The sequence below is a fragment of the Miniopterus natalensis genome, chromosome 13 (genome assembly GCF_054644295.1).
Source record: "Miniopterus natalensis isolate mMinNat1 chromosome 13, mMinNat1.hap1, whole genome shotgun sequence".
In the NCBI taxonomy this organism is placed as follows: Eukaryota; Metazoa; Chordata; class Mammalia; order Chiroptera; family Miniopteridae; genus Miniopterus; species Miniopterus natalensis.
Window position 1 is genome coordinate 12,863,891 of NC_142093.1, and position 20,830 is coordinate 12,884,720.

Here is a 20,830-nt window from a genome sequence, read left to right on the forward strand (position 1 = left end):
AAAGGTGATTTCTCTGGGGTCTGCAGTTTGACGTCACTGTGTGGTATCTTGATGAGTAGAGCATGGGGTCTCTGTGACTCTTGCTTTGGACTAGATTGGCTCATGATCCTTGGACACTGTGGCCTGTCCTCAGCCAGCAGGCCCAAAGAGTAAGGCCGTGGAGGCATTGGGCCCTCTTCTTCTTTGTTCCTCATTGATCTAAAGCTACAAAGACAGGTTGCCTTTGAAAAAAATTATACTTGGCTCATCCTTTCCTCACTGCATTGTTTTTCATGATCTATATCAGACCTCTGACCCACGAAAGTAATGGGAAATTAGAGAAAAAAGTGATGGAGGAAAGGATGAGAAGGAAGAGGGAGGGATGGGGGGGAGAATTAGAAAAGAGTGGGGGGAGGGCTCCTGCAGAAGGAGTTATTGGAAGGAGGCCAAATACAGCAGAATGGCAGGAGGTTATGGAACTAAGTCCTAGAAGTTTAAGCCATTTAGTTCTCCTCTTCTGCCTTTCCCCTTCCTTCCTTCCTTCCTTCCTTCCTTCCTTCCTTCCTTCCTTCCTTCCTTCCTTCCTTCCTTCCTTCCTTCCTTCCTTCCTTCCTTCCTTCCTTCCTTCCTCCCTCCCTCCCTCCCCCTCTCCTTTCTCCAGGGCTCCCTGGTAGACGCGGGGTGGCCTCACTTTCTTCTTCATGCCAGCTTACTCCATTGAACTTCCTGACTCCCAGAGGAAAATGCTGGGCCATCTTGTCTACCTAGATCCTTGCCTTTGCCATGTGATGGACACCAGGAGGGCCTCGGCCTCAGGGAAGACCTGGCTCTCCAACTGAAGGGCTGGGCGTGCTCTTGCCCTGGACGCCCTTTTCAGGATCACTCGGTCCAAATGCCTCACAAAACCCCTCATTGTTCAAGTGTCCATGTGTGCTTGTGAGTGTGTGTGCTTGTGAGTGTGCGTGTGTGTGGGGGGGGGGTGGGAGAAGTCACCTACTGAGGGAACGACAGGTACATGGAGTCGGGAATGAAGAACACAGGGGAAGGGGAAAAGGAGGAGAGAGAATATCTATGCTCAGAGTAAGGAGAGGAGTCTATGAGTGCACACCCCAGACCTGGCCCCTGTGTAGCCAGCTGACATATCGGCCCTTGTCCCTGGTACAGAGCCTCAGGTCTGTGTCTGGACTGAGAGCAGAGCAGGCTTCACTGGCAACTGAGGTGTGGCCACAGCAATCGGATGACCACGACCCAGTTTTCTTTCTCTTATATAAAGAGAAGAAGAGAGTTGAGATGTGAGAATGAGTTAAGAGACAAGCAAAAAGATAAAGCTACCTAGAGTGTGGGAGAAGCAGAGGGAAGAGAGGCTGAAAGTGCGGCAATACAAGGAGAGGCTGTTCATGAGATGCCAAAAACAAACATTTGAGAAGGGAAATGATCAGTACGCCCTTTCTTATTTACTATCACAGAGTAAACAATGATATAACTCTGAGAATTGAGTAAATACTCTGGCATTACATATAGCCACAAGTTAGGGGTGGAGAGAGAAGTGGGCAAGGGGGCCATGCCAGGGGAGAAATGGCAGTGAATGGACAGGACAGACCTCTAACGTTAGAATACGTATATGCCAGGGATGCCAGGGAGAGGGTGTGTGAAAGCCAGCAAGTGAGTTTTTGCCTGTGCACTAACAAGAAAGAAAGATGGCAAGATAAGAAGGAAGACAGAGGTCATCTCTCAGAATTTTCTGCTTTCTCTTCTAATCCACATAATGTAATCCTAGGAACTTCTCCCCCCAGCTTTATATACTCATGAACCCAAATCCACAGGACAGAGGCTCTAGGCTCCTCATAGGCTCTCCTTGACCTCTGGGGAGTGGAGTGCAGGGAGCTTTCTCCAATCCCTGCCCTCCCAGACCAAAGTGACCCTCTCTAGAGGTCTCCTTTCTGCTGTTCCAGCTGTGACAGTTCGTTCATCTGCCTGCTGTGTGTTTTGAACCATAAACCCACAGAGGGCCTGCCTCCTGACCCAGACTACTCGTCCCTGTAGCATTGGGGAGCTGATCAGAGCTCCCTGATATATAATGTTTTCATTATATTTACATTTCACAGATGATTGAAAGGATCAGCTTAGAAAAGCAGAAGAGAGTTGAGGCATTCAACCTCTCTGGGCCCTTTAAGACAACAGAATTATTATGTCTATGTGAATTTCCAGGAAGAAGCCTCCAATTAAAGCTTATTGCCTCTCAGCTGCTATTGGCCAGAGACGTGGCTCGTCCTTCCTGTTCATTAGAGCAAAAAGGCATCCTAGTGAGGTTGTAGCCTCCCAGAGCCCATGCCCACCTTCCGGCCCACGCTCCCAGTGAGCTTGGGAGGATCCCAGTGCTGCCAAGAGGCCCCATCACCCCCTGCATGTGACTTGGGATCCAGACAGGATATTACACCCCTGTTCTTGAAGGAAATGATAAGACCCTGGTCTGCCAGTTGCATGAATGATTAATGAGGGATAATTAGTCAATGTTCGTTAAGCGTTTTATAGACACAAAATGCTGGCTAAGAGCTACATGAAAGAGCAGAAGCAGCAAAATCCAAAAGGCTGTACATCCACCCAAATGCTGCTCAGAGAATCCCAGAATGAGTGGAGGGAAGGAGGGATCACGGAGACCATGGCTCCGTGGGCTTCAAGCTGTGCATTGCGGAACCTTCTGGGCAGCTGCCCAGCAACTGCCTCCCAGCGTTTCCTCCCAAACAAATCACAGTTGGAAAGGCAAACTAAAGTTCTACAAAAACCATGTTTGCAGCAAAACTTGAAGACAGATAATGCCAAAAACTTCAAAATAACCGTTAGTAAAAAGAGGAAAAGCTTCGTATCCCAGCAGTACAAGCTCTTGTACTCCCAGTCTATGCCCACCAGCCAGCAAACTGCTCCCGCAGTCTTGCTCATGGCCCTCCGGTCTGGAGGGCTTCAGTGTCTGGTTCCCACAGCTCCAGGTGTGAGGAGTTCTGTCTAGGGGTCTGGGCAGAGAGGAACTAAAATGTCTCCCAGCTCTTCAGGTAAATGTTTGGTACCTCTCCCTGTGTCTCCCTTCAAGAAAAACAAAACATAGGAAAACCAAACCAAACCAACTCTGAGATCAAGTCCGTCTTCCAGAAAATTTAAGGAGCTTTAGGCCAATGCACAGGGGACTTTAAATTCTAATATTTGGTTAGTCTGGCCCTGACCTTGCACCTCAATTTTAGGCACTGAGCCCTTCTCTGCCCGATATGGTGGGTTAGGGCCCCACTGCTGGTCTCTGGTGTCACCTTGGGACTCTGCCTACCATCTGCCTCCTATGGCCAGCAATGAGATGATACCTGACTTTTGGCTCCAGCTTTTTAGCAGGCTATCCCAGGCCTGGTGGTGCCTCCTTCTTTTACCCATGTCCTTCTGTCTCCTTGGAGTGGTGCTTCACCAACATCCTCCTTGATGTGCCCCAAATGGCAGAGAAGGGTGAAATCACTCCCAGAATCTGGTGATCGCTATGAGCAGGACATGTCTTTAAACCCCATGATTTATCTTTTTTTTTCTTTTTCTTTTTAAAATATATCTTTATTGATTTCAGAGAGAGGAAAGGAGAGGGAGAGAGAGACAGAAACATCAATGATGAGAGAGTCATTGATCGGCTGCCTCCTGCATGCCCCTGACTGGGAATCGAACCCCGATCGCCTGGATCCTAGGTTGACGCTCAACCGTTGAGCCATGCCCGACAGGGCCATGATTTATCTTAAAATTTGTGTGCAGTTTGCACTGAAGCACGATATATAGCCATGCTAGTTTCCGTATAAAAATGGCCCTTCACGCCAATCTTCAATCAAAGCTCTGCTGATTCTGTGGGTTTGCATGTTCCCAGAACACCACTACATATGCCCAAGGTATGTGTCCAAGTGTGAGAATCACTGGCCCCACTTGATCCTAACCAACTGGTTGGATCCTGGCCCCTTCCAACTTGCCCAAGGCAAATGCCCTTAGCCGGCTCCTGTGTGGATGAGGCGCTGGAGGCAGCCTGGTCTCACACCTGTGGGGCAAAGCACTGGGAGCAAGCATCCGTGCTTCCTCCAGACAACATCCTTAAACTTCACCAAGCCCCTGAGTTGAGCAATTTACTGTTAATCCAGTATTTCTTGATGACTTGTATCAATTGTTTGTACCATGGCCAATTAAGGGTTGTTAAGGCCACTCACCCGGGGGATCCAACCGTATGCTCTTTGACTCAGGCAGGGGCAGATCTGACCCTGTCTGATTTCCCACTAGGCTGCAGGCACCGAGTCACACTATCATATTTAACCATCACGGACCCCAGGGTGGGTGCCACTGTCTTCATTTCATCCATGAATTATCTAGTACTGCGGGGTGCAATGGATGCATAGCACCCAAACAACTCAGGATCCAAACCGTGTTTTTCTAACCCAAATCCTGTTTTCTTTCCACCGTCCATGACGCAGTGTCCCTTGCTTTTCTTTCCGTTGCATCTTTTCACCCATTTCACTTCTTAAGGCTGCCATCAGAGAATGAGAGAGAGACCGGAGGTCAGGTTGGAATGTACCAATTCCACTGTGAGCTGTTTCAGGAAGGTGGGGAGGGCGTGGGGGAGGCAGTGGGCTGGAACCAGCGTCTGCGCTGACATTCCTCTTCTCATCTCTGGAATGAACTTATCTCGGTCCACCTTGTCCTTCCTACAGCACAGAGGCCCTTAGAGACCTGCGGAGGGAGCGCAGCCCTACCAAGCCCCTCATTCAACACCAGCTGGAGCCCCGGACTCATTAATAACCGGGGTTTAATCTCCACATTCAAAGAGACTCCCATTACCCAAAACAATAATTTTTAAAATTACCCTGCAGAGTGTCAATCGCATATTGAATACTAAGAGTTACTTAAAACTAATACATGCCTTTGGAAATTCTTTGAACATTTAATGAATTAAAAGTTATGAAATATTTATAAGCAGTAACAACACCATTTAGTACCATTAATAAAATAAATACATTAGAGAATGAAATTCATTACTATTTTACCACTAGACATTGATGTCAATGACTGAATATTGCTCCAAATTACTTGTAAAATAGACCAATTATTTTAGTGTGATTAATCTTTTCAATTATTTCTTTTATGTAGCTGTAATTGGAAAGTAATTTTCTCCTGGGAGTACAGTGACCTCAGCGCACTAGATCCTTATTTATTTATGTTTAAAAACCTTTGTGTCTACCCCCATTTCCGGGCGATTTCCAACAGTCGCTTATTTGGAATAGTTGCCCAAGCAATCGTTACTGCTCCTAAGCACTTTGAGGGGCATTTTAATTGGCTTTATTAGTAATTATGAATAAGCCATTCCAAAGTGAGAGACTCTCTGCCAACAGCAGTAACCTCAGTGGGGGAGGAGGAACTGGCAGAGTCCTTTCCTTGTTCTACCAGCTAAGGGCCCGGCTGCCTTAGATCCTGTGCTCAGTCTGCCTGAGGAAGGCTGTGTGACTAGCAGGTCAAAGGACTTCTAGGCTCTTCCCTGGCCTCCAACCATCTGCACAGGATTAAACAGTCCTACTTCTTTTCGTGGCACCATGAGTTTTGGGCACCCTGTCACAAAGGAAACATGACTTTAAGAGAGATAAAAGCATAGATTGTAGGGAGTGGGGAAGAGAAACAGTTGCCTTCAAAATCAGGACGTAGGTCTGGGCTGTCAGAGTTTCTGCTGGGAATGGGGTGACCTTTCCCTGTCCCACGGGTTCACACAAGGCCTATCCAGAAAGTGAAAATAGGCATGAACCTGCAAGCACACCTGGGGCGGCTGTGCAGAATCATCCAGCCCTGGTTCCAGAATGAGGGCATTCAGCTCAGCCAGACGACACAGGACGGAGAGGATGGTGGTGGTTATTGTGCTTGCCAGGGGCTCTACACACAACATCAGTTTTGATTTCCCAACAAACCTATAATTACGTATTATTAGCCCCATCTACTGATGAGACAATCGACTCATAGACTTTAAAAAACTCTTCTAAGCTCAAAAGGGTGGTAAGTGATGGAGCTGGGATTCCACACTCATTCTGCCTATTCCAAAGCCTGTAATCTCTCTTCTCCACTGTAACGAGAATATCTCCACTTGGTGCTTACCATGAGAAAAGCACTGTTAGTTTTTATTAGTTTGAATACAGAGATTAAAAAAGAAGGCACAGCCTTTGATTCCAGAAACTTAGCATCTATTGAGCAAGACACATAAATAACTCTGGAAAGAAGTAAATTGTCTTAAAATAGAAATATATGGAAATAACTCTGAGCTGAGATTGCTTGGAGAAGAGAGCATTTGAGCTGAGATACGAAAGGAGAGCAGGACTTCAGAAGACAGAATGAAAGTCAGAGAGGGAGAGCACTCCACGTGCTCCATCCCCGGAACAAAGGTTGGACATGGGAGGTGTTTGGGGAGGTGTGAGTAGATCTCATTAGCTAGATGAAATCATCATTTTAATTCTTATCTTCTAAACAGCACAGTCCACAGATAAATTATGGGCAGGAAGTTTTAGAAAGAGGGAGTTGAGAAGGAGAGTTTTTGAAAACGGGGTTCACCTTCTACCTGGGGGACACACTGAGAACTAAATGAGGACATGAGGCTGTGGCTTTTATTTCTCCTGGGCTTTCACTTCCACTCAATAGAACCCATACTGCAGAGCTAATTCAGTCCCTTGCAGTGACCAGCCCAGGTGGACCCACTGAGGTGTCAGTCTCAGGTTGGCAGTGCTGTGGCACTCATCGCCCCCTTGGCATTAACATCACAAAGCTTTTCAGGAGGAGTCAGAAGAGTCCATTAATTTTTGTGAATAGTGTTTTCTCTGGGAGAGACTAAGCAGCACGGAGGGGGCAGCTCTGTATTTTAAGGCTTCAGGCCAGGTGAGGCCTGGAAAGGTCAGTTAGCTCTAGGCATAATCCACAATGCACCTACGTAGCCATCTTCTCACTGACCCTCATGATTGAGGTCAATTCTGGGAAACCATTGACATATTGTTATTCCTATTTTAAATTAAAAAACAATCAATGTGCCATTCTGGGGGAGACCTTTAATGTCTCTTTGATTTGAAGAGTTGGCTGGTCTATGGCAAATAAGAGGTGGAAGGGGGACTGAAATCCCCTGATGGCTCATTCAGTGCTCACTCTGTGGTCTTTTGGAGAAAGGCACATTGACACTAGTTTGGAGGAAGAAATCTGTACAAATGCAGCAACTATTCAATCTCTCTGGTGCAAATTAAATGTAAGTGGGAATGCCCTTTGGGAAACAGTTTCTGCACAAAGTAGAATGGAGATCTTAAAGCCACCACACCACACTTAAAGCAACACATTTATATCAGTGTCAGCATGGGTTCAGCTTAGTGTTTGCTCAGTAAATGCCTGGTGAGTGAATGAGTGGATGGATGGATGGATGGATGGACGGATGGACGGATGGATGGATGGATGGATGGATGGATGGATAAGTCTGCTACATATAGACGCCTGCTGGCAGCCTCTAGACAGACAACCACAGTAACAGACTTTAACAAGTACAGACTGAGGATTCTGCTGGTGCCTTGCTTGCTGTTGGAACAGAAAATGCCCAGCTTGGGCCAGGCTGCCAAGAGCCTATGGGGTGCTCCCTGATTTTACCCAGCTGCATTTTGGAGCCCACTCCAGAGGCTGATTGGTTCCACATGGTTGGCCAAAGATTAGAAGCTGTTCAGTCAGCTTCATTTATTTCCTCTTGTCCCTTCTTGGCCTATGGAAGACATCCTCCACTGCCCATCATTGTCTTGGATGGAGCAGGAGAGAGAGGGGACAAGACTGAGAGATGCTACACATTTTTTACTGGAAACATTCATATTAGTTCCATACCTGGTGTCTCAAGGCCAAGACCCACAGGGACAAGAACCTGCATTGTAAAAATGGCCTATATTCAAAGTATGATAACTTTGTGCTTAGACCTTTAAAGGAGGTATGGTTAATACTATAATTGGCTTTCACATTTTATGTAAGCACAGAATTATAAGATCAAAAAGCTGGAGTTGATAGGAGCGTTGAAAATCAGACTGTCCAGGGGTTCTCAAAGTATACTTCATAAAACACCATGTGTGTAAGGGGCTGTCAGGGCTGTGCAGTAGGTGAGTTCTGAGCTCCCTGCCCTTACTTCAAGCCCCAGGGCAGCTCTGCTTGTGCAGTTTTATATAATGGACTTCTATATAAGACTTTGGATCATGGGTTCAGCCTCTAAAAAATATTTGAAGATCTAGTTCAAATGCCCTCATTTTAGGCTGAGAGAGGTTAAGATATCTGTGCATCTCCAACTCTTTTGAGGCGTGTGTTTTAAGGCGTTCATGGTGGTCGGACTGTATTTCACATCTTAGATTCCTCTTCCTTTCTAATCTAGAAAAGTTAGTGACATAACCCCTCATAGGAAATGTGAGGATTATGGCAGCCTCCCTGATGAATACATAGTATTATCACAAAGTTCATATGAGATAACACACATATCTTTGCCTTTGCACATGGTAAGTGCTCTGTTGATACCAGCTTTTGTTGCTTATTAACTGAGCACCTGTTAACTGTTATACACTGTGACAGGTGTCAGGATTCAGAGAGGAAAGAGGCATGGCCTCTGCTCTGATGACACCCACAGGAAGATATTGTCTCCTACATGGGGAGGGTAGTTTCAGCATCCCCTGTAAGAGCTTCTCTGGATTAACTAAAATGGTACCTCTCTTCACATGAGCCAAGGAAGAGCTGTAGAGTTCTGTATAGATGTGTTTCCCTCCATGCTCTGTCTGTACTTCATATGAGCAGACCAAGATACTATCAGAAAATAGACCAGACATCCTGTGGATCTATCTGCAATCCTGGTTAGCATTTCACCAGCCCTGTTCACCTTTCTCAAAGATAAAACTTCTCTCCTGCCCTTCGTGATCTAACCAAAGCAATGATCTCAGAAAACATGGACATTTGTCTACATCTAATAGGCCTTGAGTATGCCTCCAAAATAACTCCCTCTTTTTAAGCACATGAGTATAGTTTCAGGATACTTTTTAAGCTTTTTTTGTCCACATCAACTGATGAGTACTTGAATTTGTTCGGCTCTGGGAGGAAGAGTTAGAAATTCTCAGGAAACACTGGGATCATTTTGTTTGTTTCTGCTCTCTACCTTACACATCCACACTCATCTCTTCACACCCCTTGGTGGTCACAAGAGTCCAAGCCAGAGGAGTGCAGAGAACATCTGCTTCCCCATGAACCCCATCTGTTCTTGGACCAAGAGCCTCAGAAGAAAAGTAGCTAGACCATTAGAATCTTCCTAGGTCTCTTGGCCAATCCACCTCCCCTAGAGAATCAGGGGCAGACTTCTTTTCTTCCTCTACTAGGAAAATTTCCTGCGAGAGGAAACACTTTCTGGATCATTAGAGAAAGTCAGAGGGGTCAACTCTCTTGGTTTCATAAGAGTAGAGAAGCAGACAAGAAACAGGTCTTTTAAACTCTACAATAGACTCATTGAAAATGCAACGTAAGCTACAGAGGAAGAATTTTGTAGGTGAAAGGGAGTTGTAGGGGTAAGGAAGAAAAACATTTGGACAACTGGGTGAGATCCTTGATCAAAGGTACAAATACTTTTTGCAGGAGTAATTGTGCTGAGTCTGATATTTGGAGATTTGTAGGCTCTCATTCCCTTCTCCTGATGTTGCTCAAACGAGGTTAGGCCAATTCTGGGAACTGATACCCTCTCCCTGTCACATTCCTGTAAGCTGGCTCCATTTCAACACATGGCCTCTCTTGGACGGTACGTACATAGGCCTTGACATCTGCGAGGATTGATGATGTCCAGAGGCACTCACAAACCCCCCAAGTTCATGAGTGCGGAAACATTTGTACAAGCTCCTGGCTTACTCCCAAACCGCATGTTTCTTGTACATTGTCTCACATCACAGGTTAACCACCTTTTCAACTTGAACTGAGGTTCAATCTATCACATTATGCTGATTTTTCTTTCCCCCACACATAAACCAGTTTTGATTAAGAAAAAATAAACCCCACACACTTTGTAAAAGTTCTTGCAAAACAAGCAATGAGTGGAGAGACACAGCAGCACAAGGAGCTGGGTGGTGGGTGGAACTCCCTACCTAAGGGAGTCTCTTTCATACACAAGCTCCAAGAGGCATGAGATTTAAAACTGGGCCTCTACATGCAACAGATGGCTGTGTGTTATGGGCCTTCATGGTTCATGGACAGTCTAAATTGAGAGCTTAGGTCTGCAGGCGCCACGGGCTTCCTTCCTGTCCACACTTCATTCTTGGGCCTCAAAGGCCACACATTCCTTGGCACAGGTGAGAGCACCCTCCCAGTGAACCTCTGGGCAGAGCAGGCACAGCAGGATAGCAGTAATGAAATCAGCATCTTCCTGAATATTCTCCTATATCCATCTCCTATACCCTTTGCATGTGGGAAACAATAAAGCACGTTTATAACCATGACCCTAGGTCTTCTGAAGAGTTCAGGGAAGATCAGCCTCATATGTCTACTGATGATCCATTTCACCCTGTTTACCAATCAGAATTGATGCAATACCTAATAAAAAGATGCATATCCAATATGATTTTGAAAATCAGAATACAAAATCATTCTGTAGAGGGAGGGGAAATACACTTATCAAAAAACTACACAGGTATGATTTATTTCAGAGTTTCCTGGTAGCAAAGGCAAAAAGACACAAAACTCCCAATAAATTATGCTTCAGGAGAGAGATGCCTTCTAGAAGGAAATTCACTATGTAGGACTTAGGCAAAAGGAATGCAATGACACAGCAGACCATGCTCTAATGGCTTTTACAAAATAAGTGAAAACTTTGTCATAGATCCATTTCCCGTGCTGTTCCTTAATAACAGCTCAAACCAAATCATTAAAAAATACTTAGTTGTAAGTTTTGCCTCAGGAAAAACAAAATATAATAATCATGATCAAGTTGGGGCAGTGAGGAGTGGGAAGAGCTGGCAGGGCGTTGGTAATTCCTGAAACCGGGTTGAGGGTATGTGAGGGTTCATTGCATTATTCTATTTATCTGTATACATTTGAGATTAAAATAAAATAAATAAAAATTTAAGAAAAACAGTGAAATCATTCAGCAGCCAGAGACTTTAAGCTAATATGTTATCTAATGAAGACTATAATCTATGTGATGAAGTTTTACGTTAGGCAGGTATGATATTATACTCGATCCTTGAAAACAGATCATCTGGGCTACAAAGTGCTGACGATACTCAGTTCTAAGCACTGGAACTTTTCTGTACCAGGGCGCACATGCCCAGCGAATCGCGGCTGAGGGTACTGACGCGCTTGGACAACAGGCCATCGGGGGAGTGAGGGGAAACCAGATTAGGTACCTTCGCTGCAGTTCTTCAGGGCGAAGAAGTCCACTGCAGACAAGCTCCGGTTCCCACTTGAGATGTACTCCAGGGCCACGCGGAATGGCTTCTCTGGGCGCCCGATTCTTCCCTGCAGCACTGTCCAGCTGGTTGCATCGAAACAGAGGGGAGAGCACAGAGAAACAGTGATGAGAAGCAGGCCTAACCCGCAAGGAGGTCCTGCTCCCGCAGCCCTCAGGGCCCACTCTCTCCCAGGGCGCTTGCCAGCAGGGTGGAGCCCTAAGTGGCTCAGAGGAGAGAGGCCTGAGAGCAGCACGCAGACGCTGGTTTCCCTCTTTTTTTTTTTTTTTTTTAAATATATCTTTATTGATTTCAGAGAGAGGGAAGGAGAGGGAGAGAGAGAGATAGAACATCAATGATGAGAGAGTCATTGATCGAGCCCACAACCAGGGCATGCACCCCAACCGGGAACTGAACCGCTATCGCCTGGATCCTAGGTCAACACTCAACCTCTGAGCCACGCCCGGCCGGGCCTGGTTCCCCTCTTGCCCCGCGAACTCTGAGACCCCATTTCCAAAGCCACTGTGGCCATCGGTGGGTTTTGGGTTTCTTGCCATGTTCTCTTCAGGCAGTTACGGACCTGTGGGCTATTTCAGGGGCTAGTCTTGCAGGAAAAGGGTACGTATACTTAAGGAAACCTGGCAGCAGAGTGAAGGAATAGTCTTCAAAGCATTTCTCTGTCTATTCATAATTATCTCTGGAAAGAATGCTTGGTTTTCAGAATTTTATCTGATCCCAGCGCCTCTGAATCCTCGGGTTTGCTATGTAGTTATTTAAGGGAAACTTGCAAGGGCTAGTGATTTACCGCAGGAAAATTAAAGTGCACCGAAGCATGTATTTGGGGGTAAAAGGTACCTAAGATTGACATGTACTCTGCAAAAAGGTGTGGAGAGAAAAAGACAAAAGCAGGTCCAATGGCGAGCTTTGCACCCAGCTGTAATCAAGGACACTGACATGGGGGGCAGGGTAACAGAAAATAAGCTAAATGAACATTTTTACAGCCCACTCAGGCTATTAACCTCTTGGAATAGCCTCCAGTCACTGATTGAAACATCAAATTTGCTTTCCGACATTGATTCAGGTGTTTTAAGGAATATATATTTTGACAATTTTGTGTGGAGAATGGAAATTATTTGGACTATTCTATATTTTCTTTCCATTTAAGGAAAAAGACTTTTATTGCTGTAATTGACACAATAGATTGCATGTGCTAAAAGTGCACCATTTGATGACTTAAAGTGTATAAGTTGGTGAGTTTTGATATATGTATGCAGTAGTCCCCCCTTACCCATGGTTTTGCTTTCTGCAGTTTCAGTGACCAATATTAAATGGAAAATTCCAGAAACAAACAGTTCATAAGTTTTAAATTGTGCGTTGTTCTGAGTAGCTTGGTGAAATCTCTCACTCTTCTGCTCTGTCTGCCTAGGACACGATCATCCCTTTGCGAACTGTATCCTTTCTGTACACACTGCCCTCCCATTAGCCACTTGGCAGGCATCTAGGTTAGCAGACCGACTGTCATGGTATCACAGTGCTTGTGTTCAAGGAACTCTTCCTTTACTTAACGGCCCCAAAGCATTCACATAACTTTTATTACAGTATATTGTTATAATTGTTCTATTTTATTATGTTATTTTAGTTAATCTCTTACTGTGCCTAATTTAGATATTAAACTGTATGATAGGTAGGTATGTATAGAAAAAACAGAGTATATATAAGGTTCGATACTATCCACGATTTCAGACATCCACTTGGAACACACATGCTACAGATAACAGGGACTAATACACATGCACAAACTCATCACAATGTTTCATATTGTGTTACCAGTAGGTTGGGCTTAGGTCTGGTAGTGCAAGAGCTAAGGAATTTAGGGAAAAACTAGCTTTCTGTTTTAAATAAATTTTAAAGCACCCTCCCCCACAAGTATAAAGTGATGCTTATTATGAGAAATATTAGAAATCCAACAATTCACAAAAGTTGATAAAGAAAAGTCACCTAGAAGTCATCATTCAGAGATAACCACTGTCAACACCTCAGTGGACAGCCTTTCAGCTAGAATTTTACATAAATGAGACCACACTGCACAGTCTCTCCGTGCCCCACTCTGCCGCTCAATGGCGTGCCGCGGCATGTTTTATTGTTGTGAGACAGTAAATATAGATTACAGGATCCGTTCAATGATTGCATTTTTAATGATCTGTGCATCGCTCCTCACTTCTCCTCTTCGTGGTCGTGCTGAAGCTAGCCCTGTGTCCTTATGTAGACGCTGCCCTTGGACAGGTTCATAGAGCCCGAGTCAAAGTGCATGAACGTTGAAAACTTGGAGGCATGTTGTCAATCCTCCAACAGCAAGTCAGAGGGCCCCTTTCGCCATTTTCTGGTGACACCGGGGCCCATCAAGTCTTTCTGTCCTTCCTAACGTTCAGTGACAAAGGTGTTCCCTGAGGCAATCATGGCCTTTCCTCGGGCGTTCCAGGTGGCGGTTCTGAGTCTCTGGTCCCTGCCACGTGGCTGCGAGTGCCCTGGGAGTCTGTTGAGTGAAGAGGGCAGTTTGTTCCCGTTCTATACTATTCTGTAGTTAATTCAGATCACTGGAGCCAATGCCTCAGCCATTTAATAAAAGTGTATTAAGTTTCCCCACAATAGAGGCTGTAGAAGGGATTATTGCTGTTGTAAAGACTGTTCTCTGCTACTGTACCCAGCAGGTTTTCTATCCAAAATAAAACGAGTGTAATTGAATAAGGGCAAGGAGGCCTTCTGGTGTAAAGGTGGGGCTGCCAAAGAAAGAAATATCTGAAAAGGAAATATAAACGAATGGTTCTTAAGGAAACAAAAATAAACAAAGAAATTGGACTTTTTTCTTTGTCCTTCTGAAAAAATAAAGGACCTTATTTTTGAGGAGAGATGATGGTGAAAGCATGACTATTCATATTCTGCCGAAATCGTAGCTCCCTGCTCTGAGGAATGATGGATTTTAATTCCAGGTACACAGTGGCCCTTGACAATGATTTCCACTTCTATATTGGCACTAGCCCTCTGGACAAATGTGTCAAGAGTTTTAGGAATTAGTTTCTGAGTTACTGATGCAATAACTTTTGTCTGAAATTCTCTGGCCTCCCATAGTTTACTGCTGCAACTTTAATAACTTTCAGAGCAGTTGCCAAACATGTATTTTATAACCAGGGAAGTTGGGACCAGCAAAGGGCAAGCTTATACCTAGGGTCAGATTTGTTTAAGAGAGAGCAAAAAGCCCTATGAAAAACAAATCCAAGCTCTCTCTTCCGTCTGTTTCCGTTTTCTTAACGTATATCCCAGTGGTCCAGTGGTCATGAAACTCGCTCATTAGGGTCTTGTTTTTGTCTTTAGCTGGTGGCAGCTCTACTAGTGTTCATAGGAGGAAGGTTATGTTCTGACCTAGAAACAAATGTGCAGCCATATCCATGTGCTGGGGACTTGAGAACATCTTAGCAATGATGCTTCAATCAATCAATTTGACAGTGTGCGGAGTCCACCTGGACTTTGGGAAGCCAGAAAAACTGTATGGACAGCCTGTAACCATCCATTATCTTCCCGTGTGTTTGTGAAGCTTTCCACTTCCAGCTCTGGCTCTTTCTCTCATTTGTCTGATGCCTTTGAGCAAGGCACTTTACTCTGAATGCCTGACATTTTGGACTTTTTCTCATCAATTGTATTCTTAGCCAGAGAAAGTGTCTTCAACTTTGTGTGAATTTCCTGAGGAAAAAAACTGACCACACATTTTTGCTGAGTGGCTTCATCATAATGAATAAATTAGAGCCCATCAAAAAGGCAGGAGAGCTGGTTTGTGAATATCAAGGTCCATTTCTGACCTGGGGGCTGGGAGCAGTACGTACAGAGGTCTCTCCACTGGGACTGAGTCGCAGATTCCGGTCCTGGGTTTGCATGGGCTAAAGTAAGTCCCTGCACCTCCTGGGGATTGAGTTTCTTCATTAGCAAAACGTGGGCATTGAATTTAAAGTTCCCCAAGGCCCCGTGTTGATCTGATGCCTATAACTTCTCTCACAGACTGTAGGAGTCCTGGTGACAAAACACTCTATGAAAGCCCTGAAAGCTGCAATAGACAAATGATATTCTACAGAAGGTGGAAGAAGAGCTATTAGTCAAAGAATCACAGATTTATTTCTGCAAAGAGACTCACTTCCACCCCCTTGCAGAAATGGAGAGACTTGCCCGAGGTCACACATTTGGTTACCTGCCGAACTAAGATTAAAATCAAGTATATTATTGCTCCCAGAGGGCCAGAACAGGGGGAAATGCAAACTATGGGTCAGTCTATGTATCCAGTTGCTTTTCATATCCCTAGAATCAGAGAGATCGAACAGGGTATGCCTACTCAGCATTGCTAGAGGGATCACCAGTCTGAGTTTTGAGGATAGATAGGTCAGGTCAGCCAGACAGTGACATTCAGTATCAGAAAATGGCATACACAAAACAAAAAATCCTAAGAAGCTCTGGTATGGGAACAAAAAGCACCTCTAAGGCACCCACTGTTCCACAGCAGGGTGGTCTCTGCATGCTTTAAGGAAATTGCCTGGCATGTCTGATATGAAGCAAGCTGTCGATGAGATTGAAGGTTTGGCAGCCGTCTCAAGAGGACAAAGGCACCAAGTTATTTTAAGCCCAGAATGAAGGGGCACCTTTGACTGCATGTGAGGGCCAGAGATGGCAGTTGACAAGATAGAGGAAAGTATATTATTTTGTGCCTGTGTGACATTCCAATAGGCATAATGTTGCTGCAGGGCTGGCTCACAAAAGTGAGCCCTCAGACCCTGCATGCTATTTAACTGAATGCCTTTCTGAGATGGTTTAGCTGTTGTAATACCATGAGGCCTAGATCCAGTTTTTGGCTCCACCATTTACTAGCTTAGTGACCTTAGGCACATGATTTAACTTCTCTGATCTTCACTTTCCTTATTTTAAAGTGGAAGCCATAAGGCCCAGCTTGCTCTACTGTTGTGAGGATCTGTGAGAAGAATGCATGCAAAGGAACTTCTTTACTGGGGGTTCAATAAGGGGGAGCTATTTGTACAGAAGACCACAGCCTTCTTCACGGGATGGTATAGGTCCATGAAACTATCTACATCTCAGCTCATTTATGAAGTTCAAGGGGGAAAGGAATGTAGGTCAAAGAAAGTGGGAAGGACATTAGCAATTTTTGAATAGCAGCCACCTTATATTTTTAAACAACAACAAAAAAATTCTTAGTTAAATGAATCTTCATATGTTAAGCATGACCCCAAGAAATTATGTTGAAACACCCTTACAACAAGACATATAGGGATTGGGCTATAATAGCAGGTCAACCTTCTGACCAGAACCTCTAAAATGCCCCATCTCACTTATAGTAAGAGCCTCTTATTTACCTTTGCGTTTCCCTGTAGCATGTGCAAAGAGGCCTTGTGCCTAGATCTTGGTTAGATTTTGTTGAATTCCATTTCTCAGGTATTTATGGGTGCATTGTTATACACTAGGTAAAGTATTAAATGCTCTGAGGACCCTAAACGGTTAGGATTTAGCTTTGCATTCCAGGAACTTACAGACTAGTGAGAAAGAATAAAAGTATTTACCAAAATGTGTAGTTAATGGCAGTAGAGAAGAGCTAAGTAAGTGGCTTAGGTACCATATACTAGGTGGCGAAATGGTGTCTCAGACTGGGTGACGAGGAGAGGAGCCCCTGGGAGATGGGTTATGAAGAGTGGGCAGGAATGGGGGAAGGGCAATGCAGAAAGACGATGGCAGGAGCGCATGAGCAGAGGCCGTACGGGCTGTGTGCTCAGAGGGCAGGCAGTCCAGCCTGGCACGAGTCAGCGTTCTCCACTGGCCTCTGTACGAAGGAGGTTCCTGTGTCTTACCCACCCACCTCCAGTTTCCTTAAAGCCAGGACTGGCGGGTCATTCATCGTCGTATCTCCACCTAATACGTCATAGATGCTCAGCAAATATATGTTGGATAAGGGAACAAATGCATAAATAGATTCCCATTAAATCAGATGAGATTCTGACATTTCTGGCCAAAATGTATATTGATTGTAGTGAAGCTGAGTTAAACTGAAAGTCCATATGGATTCATTGTCATTGGCTGTCATTCATTCAAGTGACAATGATGACTTCCCTGTTAGGAGGAAGCTAAGGACTGGGCAAAGTTGGTGTTTGAGGGAAGCTTGGGAGTTGGTTTATCACATAGCTCTCGGCTCCGCATTCATCCACAAGCCCCCCTTTTTTTAAAGAAGCAGGGCCATGGCAAGAAGCCATCAAATTAGCACTTGTTTATCTACTTAGAACCCAACAAAGGAACTAGGGGGTCATGGTAATTGAGACATGGAGGCAACCTGAGTGCTCAACTAGGGGAGGTCCCATCTGACGCATGGTGGTTCTCTACAAGGCAAGTCAGCTTGAACCAAGTCAATGTGAATATTAGCAATAGCAACAATACCAACAATAACAGTACTAATGATAAGACCAAAAACAGCCAACATTTATTGAAGGCCTACTGTATGCTCTACTTATAGCTGAGTCTTAAACCCAGGCTAGGGTGGCTCCCTATCTTTATGAACATGATCCTAAACTGCTTCTCAAGCTTCTTGAGGTTAGAACTTCATCTCCTTGAGGCTTTGTTTCAACCCTGGGGAACATGGTTGGGGACCTGAAACTAAAGGATGATCTGTAGCAGTCACCACAGCTAAGTCATTTGGGTGGTGACTAACTCCCTTGCCAGGACAGCCCAACTCATGGGTTAGGCCGAGAATGATTGGAACCACATAAATTAGACAACTGGCCATCTCCCTTGCATGTAGAGCTCAGTCCCATGATTATCATTACTGCCGAGTGTAGTAACACTATTAAGGCTGAGGCCACACAACTGACATTCTCTCACATGTCTCTTTGCTAAGACTCTCTCTTGACAAGTGTCTGGACATGAATGTGAAGGTGTGAATATTTGTTAGAAACAAGGAACTGAGCCTGTGGGAGCTTGTCTAGATCAATATAGAAGAAGAAAAAAAGGCAATTGTACTTCCCTCCCTAATCTTATCTTAAAGAAAAAAACACATAACTTTCAAGTTTTTCTTAAAATATACCTTGTAGTAATTCTGCAGCAAATATAAACCATTCAGCACTATTTTTTATTGTTTCCATTAAATCAGCCTGCATTTAAAGCATTTTTATGGGAGAGAGCAGGGAAAAAAGAATCCAGATCAATGTAAATTTTAGTGGGGAGCTCTTTGTTGCTAGTTAATTTTCTGTAGTAATAATAACACTTGATATGTGGCATGGGGTCTTCTATCCGTGTGGCCTTGACTTTGTTATTCCCTTGCCCTTCACAGTTTCCCAGGAGCTGGATAAATATACCCCGGAGAGAATTGGATCAGGATGGAAACGAGATTATAGGTTGATTCTGGCTGTGGCTCCCAGTGGCTCATGATAAAAAAGAGCTGCCCTGAGGCTGAAGGTGGCTTATGGCTCTGCTGGAGGGGATCTGTGGCAGCAAAGGGGGTTTTGAGACAGGGATGGGTTGGCTGGGGCCACAGGTGGACTCGGGTGAGACCTTAGCACTGGCATCTGGAAAGCAGTTTTGTTTTTCATCAGAGATGTTGTATGGTTGACAGGGATCTGGAAAGTGGCCTGGACTTCTCAGGGTGGGGGCTCAGAAGGTGCTCCCAAAGTATGTTTTCCTTAATTCTTCTGATGTTTTTGAGCTAAGAAAAAAAAAAGGTCTTCTGTTTATTTCCTCCTTCCTTCCTTCCTTCCTTCCTTCCTTCCTTCCTTCCTTCCTTCCTTCCTTCCTTCCTTCCTTCCTTCCTTCCTTCCTTCCAGAGAAATATATTGATTAAGAGCTTAAACTTTGGAGCCAGACTTCCTGCTTTACAACCTTAATTCTGCCTCCCATTGGCTGTGCCCTCTGGCCAGCTACCTAACGCAACCTCTTTGTGCCTGAGCTCTGTCATTAAGAGGCAGGGATGATATAAAGCTTGGAGGGGTGTTGTGAAGATTACGTGGGTTAAGACATGTAGAGCACTTTGCTAACAATCAATAAACATCAGCTAATGTGGTTATTATGATGGTAGTGTTGCTTTTTCCTCCTACACCTAGTGTGACAGATGACCTTACAAAAACGACCTTACAAGGAGGTGAAATAAGAACATATGATGGTATTTCAGGGATTGGAAAGAACTCCCCACCCCAAGAGCACCAAGATTTGGGGGACTTCTTTCATTCCCCCATGTGGAGATAGAGACAAGTACAAATGCAGATATCCCAGGGAACACTGTGCCAGGCTTGTGAAGCACATTTCATTTGTTTGTGTCTGTGTTTATTTATGTTCCGCCTCATTCCAGAAAGGATTTAAGGCAGCTATTTTACTTGATCTCATTTAATTTTTACAATAAATGCATGAGACATATATTATCATCTCCATTTTATAAATGAGAAAATTGAGGTTTAGAGAGTTTATATAACTTGCCCATGTAGTAAATGGTAAGAGGTAGTATGAACCCGACTACTTATCTTCAAAACTCTTGCACTTTCTACTGTATTGCACATAGGTTTAAATTTGTTAAAAGTAAATGCTTTGCTTTTTAGAAGAGATTTTAGTGGGTCGGGGGCACTTGCAGAAGAGCTGTACTCTGAAAAGCATGCATCTAAGAAATGGTCTGGCTTCTTCCCAGAGGTGCCCCTGGGTATCCCTTCCTTCTCTACTCAGGTTCCACATCACCTCAGTTGGTTGGAACATGGGGACTTGTGGGAGGCAGGCATCAGCCCTGGTCCCTGGCTGAGATTTTTTCCCTTCATTTTATATATCAGGCCAGGAAGAGGAGACAGAGAGCCCACCTCTGCAGACCTGGCCCCTCAATCATTGGGGGTGGGAAGGAGGAGACTCAGCATAGCCACATTTGTAAGGAAAAATCATAGCAGAATTGTTCTTAAGAGGCCTCCATGTGACCAATTTGTTTGCTGGATTAGCACAGTCGCCACCTTTTACATTCCAGGAAACACTTGTGCCCTCTGAAGGCTCAAGGTTAACGGAATGTTCAAGGTTACTCCCTAGTTCTCCTACCCCTCCATTCCTCCCACTGAGTCATACACCTACCGAGCCAGTTAGGTTGCTCCTGAGCCTCTCCACACCAGCTGTGCTCATTCAATTGCAGCAACATGAGCAAGAAACATTTGAATTATTTTGTAAAGACATGAAGCGGTAAGTCACTAAAAATAATTATTGTTTAATTAGGCATGAATAGGGCAACAGGAAAGCTAGGAAAAAACCTTAAAACTCCAGAGAGCCTTCAGAGAAGTTCATAAGTGTTCTAAAATTATTTCCACTTTAAAGAAACTAAAACCGACAGTCGTGGATGTGGTGTGGTGGTG

The 20,830-nt window shown here is 44.6% G+C and overlaps 1 protein-coding gene across 1 annotated transcript in view; it reads right to left on the reverse strand.

Annotated features, from left to right (window-relative positions):
• The window catches only part of ALK (ALK receptor tyrosine kinase), a 511,088-nt gene that overhangs the window by 118,638 nt on the left and 371,620 nt on the right, over positions 1 to 20,830 (reverse strand). The window contains exon 5 of the mRNA XM_087823828.1: positions 11,388 to 11,515. Coding sequence (XP_087679954.1) covers positions 11,388 to 11,515 — 128 coding nt within the window. The remainder of the gene's footprint in view (positions 1 to 11,387; positions 11,516 to 20,830) is intronic.